We start from the raw sequence: 5,032 nt of genomic DNA, 5'->3' as shown, positions 1-5,032 counted from the left end.
GATGTCCAAAAATTTTGAAAAAAAATGTAGACATTTATTAGAATATCATAACAAAGACTGGACAGTGTTTTCCTCATTAGGGAAAGGTGAAGCTCAGTAATAATTACACACCCAATGAAACCATCCTGAGATTTTGGCCATATCTTTCTTGTAAACAGTTTGCACTACTTGCATTTAACCTTGGTGAAAAACTACATTTTAAAAACAAATGGGAGTCAAAAGGAAGGAAGGAGACATTGCTCATGTTTCATAATGAAATACAAGAAGAATCTTCACATAACAATGCACAAACTCTTGAAAACTACTAATAGTGCTACAATGAACAATACAAATGTTGTTGTCAAATTTTTGTTTGGTTTTGTTCTGTGTGTTTTTTCTTTTTTTTTTTTGTTCTTTTTTGCATTTTGGAAACTATGTGGTAAACTTTTATCAGTGTACTTTTTTTTTATCATTACATATCAATGTCTGCTGTCCAAAAGAAGTGGAAACATTCAGACCCTGCTCAAATAGAGAAAAACAATGACAAATTTAGTTGTAAGACAGGACCTCAAAAGGTGACCTTTCGCATAAGCCAATTGCCAGAAGCTCAAGGAATGAGCCCCATCAGTTCTGCAGTTCTGTTGAGTATTGTGCTGAGACAGCCACAGCCCAAGAAAAGGGAAGTCTTTAGAAGGCGTGCTGAGCAGGGTTGTACTTGACAGATGAGGGCATATGAGGCCTTCCTTCAAATTTATCATATTCCAGAAGAAACTCCTTAGCTACTTTGCTCCAGCTAAGGCAGTCAAAGAAGTAATATGTTCCCCTCTCGGACGTACTGGTTTTCACTGTTGGCTCCATGCCTGGGACCCTGGTGATCCATACTCGTTCTTCTTTGTGATATCTCCAACCTCGGTCAAAAAGTTCTACTGCTGCTAAAAGCTGTAACATGTCTCCTCCATTCGTGTAATAGAGATAGAAGAGCAGATCTTCTCCATATAGGCCCAGGTTTACTGCAGGCAGCTTATCTTTAATGTGAATGTTCGTTAAGTACTCAGATGGAACATGGAAGTCTATGTCTTGAGGCTGACAAGGTGAAGATGCCCAGGGTGATGCAAATGTGGGATAAAGATTTTCAGGAGAGGTGAGATTGAGGCCTAGTGTTGTAAAGTCACTTCCTAATGCATGATGTTCCATTCCTGGGTTTGTCTTTGCTTCTCTAATGAATGCCAACAAGCCAGTCATCCCAAATTGGTCCTTCACCATCCCTTGAGGAATGTTAGTAACCAGACCATCAGGTAACACCTGGATCCCTTTTTCCTGCTGGTTGTAGCTTTGTGCTGTTGAAATTTCATCTCCAGGGGATTTAGGTCCATCTGGACTTGAAAATGTCTTCCCAGGTGTATACAAATTAGATTCACTGTCCTCATTACTCTCTGTTGGATCTTTAAAGCTGGAGCCTGGCAATGCAGGAAAATCCTCTTTGTGTAATGAAATGTCCTGAGATTGCTCGCTTGCTGGTTTTTTTACCTTTCTAACATGAGGAGCTCCTGCAGCTAAGGGGCTTACAAATGGAGTTGGGTTACCACTTCCTTCCTTTCTGTTTGGATTGGTCAGTGGTGGGAAATCTGAAAGGTCCAATCCTGCAACATTTTCACTTCTAGCTTTGGCATTAAAAATGTCACTTAACAGAGAGTTCTTCATTCCAAATGCCTTATTCCTGTTCATTCGAAACCCAGACTTGGTTTTCACAGGAAAAGCTTGTCTGGAGGGTGGCTGCCCTGGCATGGAGATCATGCTTGGTGAGCCTCTGTAAGGGCTACCCAACCCTGAGCTGCTCATGCTATTTGACCTGCTGGCCATTCCAGTGCCCTGGCCCACCTGGGACTGGTTCTTCCTATTCCTGAGATTCACAGGTAATATGCCCCTGCTGGGAGGTGGAGGCCACTGGAGCAACCCTCTTGGGACCCCTGCTGTTGGGGAGAGGTGGCTTGGTAACCCAGTGCCTTGGGATGAGCTGCGATTTAACTGATGGGTACTGCTGCCCCTTCCCCTGCCCGCAAGGCCTACTGTCCTATGCGGCCCGTATAAGCTCGCCCCAAAGGTAGACAGATGCACTGGCCTGGATGGGGATGCCAGCACGCCTTCTCCTGGCCCCTGAGCAAAGAGCCCAGGCTGGCTGTAGGACCTCTTCTCCTCAGGGTTGTCCCTGTTGACCCCCTCTACGGACTTGCTTCTGGAGGCACCAAACATGCTGCTGGTCACCTCTGTCACTTCTGTCCCCACACGCAGATCTGGACACTGGGAAGGGCACGCGTGGGAGTGTCTTGGCTCAGACAAGGTCTGTCCATCAGTACTCACCGCAGAGGCGGGTCCTTTCCTCTCAGTACTGGAGGCGATTCAACAGAACTGTCACTCGAGGGGCGTGTCACCGGAAGCTCCTCCCACCAAGTGCTCCCCAGCAAGAGTTTTCTTGTTAAGGCATCCAAGATGGCGCTGTATCAACCGAGGAGGCTGCTGGGAGCAGGACCTTTACCATTTGACCTCCGCCCTGGCCCCGGCCCCCTCTCAGGCTCAGTTCAGAGGGGGCAGCGAATGGCCAGAACTGCTGAGCTGCGGGTCTAGTGCTCTGGGATGGTAGGGAGAGGGGTCTGGGGGCGTGGAGTTGTAAGCCTCACGTGCCGTGGTGTGGTCACGTATGTGTGGGCACGTGAGTGTGTGCGGAGGGGAAGAGGGTGGCATCATCCCGCGCATGCGCACACACCACCCACTGCCTAAGCCTCTGCCTCTTGCTCCTGCCTTCCTGGGCAGCCTCTGTCTCCAGTGCTGCTGCCTCTGCTGCCCGCCCATGGCCTCTACAGCAAGGACAGAGGTGGGGTCTCTATCACCCTGGGAAAACAAATGTGTAAAGAGCTCTCAAGGGGTCCACCTTCTATTTTGATATCGTGATATGAAAGACCTCGAGCCTTATATATGACTGAAATAATAAGAAATAAAAATTATACCTTGACCCAATTTATGGTGATTGTCATTAGAACCCAAAATGGCACGGCTCAGATGGTTATTAGTACACTCAAGGCTGAGGCTGCCAGTTACCTTTCCTGGTTATGTTGGAACCTGCAGATCACATGCATACTCTATTATCAGAGCTGGGAGGTCATCCTTTGTGTAAATGTCCTAATAGGGAATGGAAACTGAGGCCAGAATATGGGATCAGAGAGGGTCCTTAGAACCTAGAACATCAGAACCTGAGGGGCGTTTCTAATCCAAACTCTGGGGCTTTCTAGTGTTGAAAAATGAAATACAGTTTTCATACCCATCTTCCTATAAGATAATAAACAGGTCAGAGACATCAGTAATATCTCCTATCCAGATCAGAGAAGGCTATTTCTGCCTCTCCTACCAGAAGTAAGTACCTCACATAAACCAGATCAGAGAATGGAGAGGAAAAACATAATAACCATTTATTTTGTCCCAAGAAGAAAGAACCATGATCATGTGGAGACCCTTCCCAAAAGGGCTCAAAGATTCCCTCTTCCTGAGGGTATATGAGGTGGTTTTTTTTCCATGGGTAACAGAGTGTTATCAGTTTCCATAGTATGATACAGGCAAAGGCAGTTTAACAATTTTGGTTTTAACAAGTATGGGGGGAATATGGAAGCATCATTATAAGATTTCAGGATTCCAAAAAATGGTTTGGAAAGGATGAGGTCGCTCAGATATCCCCATAAGATGGGGACTTACTATCCTGAGTAAAGAAGTCATCAAGTAGGACTTTTATCAGCTACCTATCTGGATTCAGTTTGGAGTTCAGACGAAGGGCATTTTATTATTAACCTAATTGCTATTAACCTAGGGTTTCATAAAAAAATACTTTTGGATAATAAGGTACCTCCATTCAATCTAGGTGATGCCTACGTTCATATTAACATTAGCTGATAAGATTTGGAACAGCAGTATGGAAAAACACTAGAACAGAGAAAGTGGAACATATGGGGTAGTGGACAGAGCACAGGCCCTGGAGTCAGGAGGACCTGACTTCAAAACGGCCTTAGACACTAGCTGTGTGACCCTGGGCAAGTCAACTAACCATGATTGCCTCAAAAAGTAGAAAATATTCAGAACCTGAGAAGGCAATTTATCAAAGATATGGGAGTTTATCAAAGAGAATGATGGATTCAGTTTTTGATATTTCCCTGGACACAGGGACAATATCCAGGTAGCAACTCACACAACCCTACTTCTCTTGGGACAGGGAGGCAGTATGCTGAAGGATTCCCCTCTGAGACGCAAATTGAACAATTAGGCTTAATTCAACCTTACAAACACTGCCTAGCAGTACTATCAGTTGGAATTCCAAGAATTATGGCCATTAAATAGAAACCTAAATTATAACAAGATTTTGCATTAGGAATTACCCTGCAGGCACAATGAAAATTCAAAGAGATCCCCTATATGTTATCTTTGTTGACCTTAAATTTGAACTCTGACTTGAAGGAACCATGCAGAAGGAAAAAAAAAAGCCTCTCCCCTTCAGAAGTTTCCTTCTGTTATAAGGAAGCCTAGCCTGTGAGCCTGGCTGTCAGTAAATTCCATGTCTCCTCACTACCTCTTCTCCTCCTCCCAGGGATCTCTCTCACACCCAGGGCTCTAGTAAGGTAGACAGGAAAAAATAACCTAAACATTGAGAGTGCTGTCTCACAGGTGTTTGTCTGTTTGTGTGTTTTATTGTGTTCTGTGTATGGCAAGCATTGTACTTGTCTCTCTGGAAAGAAAGTCTCCTTTCTTTTTCCTTTCAACTGATAAAGCTCATTCTAAGATCCTTTTGCCTCCCATGCTATAGACAAGCTGGGAAGGTCAGAATCTGACTGCAGGATGTTTTTACATTGTGATCTATTCAGAGTCTGAATTGGGCATTAGAATGTGATTGCTTTTCTATGCTTTACATTAACCCTTCTAATCCTACAAGGTTAATAGCTGGAAGACATTGAAAAGGCTGAGTATATGATGCCTTAATTTCTAAAACTGTTCAGTAAGCAATCATGGAGTTCCTAGG

The 5,032-nt window shown here is 44.5% G+C and overlaps 1 protein-coding gene across 2 annotated transcripts; it reads right to left on the bottom strand.

Moving 5' to 3' along the window:
* Positions 1 to 666: 666 nt before the first annotated feature.
* LOC122734113 (CCR4-NOT transcription complex subunit 2-like) lies at positions 667 to 2,352 on the bottom strand. Of its 2 annotated transcripts, XM_043974815.1 has the most exons (2): positions 2,293 to 2,352; positions 667 to 2,241 (listed from the first exon to the last, which is right to left on the bottom strand). In XM_043974815.1, the coding sequence occupies exon 2, from the start codon at positions 2,227 to 2,229 to the stop codon at positions 667 to 669; it is 1,563 nt and encodes a 520-aa protein (XP_043830750.1). In that variant the 5' UTR covers positions 2,230 to 2,241; positions 2,293 to 2,352. The 2 variants fall into 2 exon arrangements, with proteins under 2 accessions (XP_043830750.1, XP_043830749.1); XM_043974814.1 differs by having other exon boundaries at positions 667 to 2,325.
* Between the last annotated feature and the right edge of the window lie 2,680 nt (positions 2,353 to 5,032).

Source organism: Dromiciops gliroides, chromosome X (genome assembly GCF_019393635.1).
Source record: "Dromiciops gliroides isolate mDroGli1 chromosome X, mDroGli1.pri, whole genome shotgun sequence".
In the NCBI taxonomy this organism is placed as follows: Eukaryota; Metazoa; Chordata; class Mammalia; order Microbiotheria; family Microbiotheriidae; genus Dromiciops; species Dromiciops gliroides.
This window is presented reverse-complemented; position numbering and strand designations above follow the sequence as displayed.

Coding starts and splice junctions, on each gene's coding strand:
- LOC122734113 (XM_043974815.1), bottom strand. CDS start 2,229: ATGTTTGGTGCCTCCAGAAGCAAGTCCGTAGAGGGGGTCAACAGGGAC.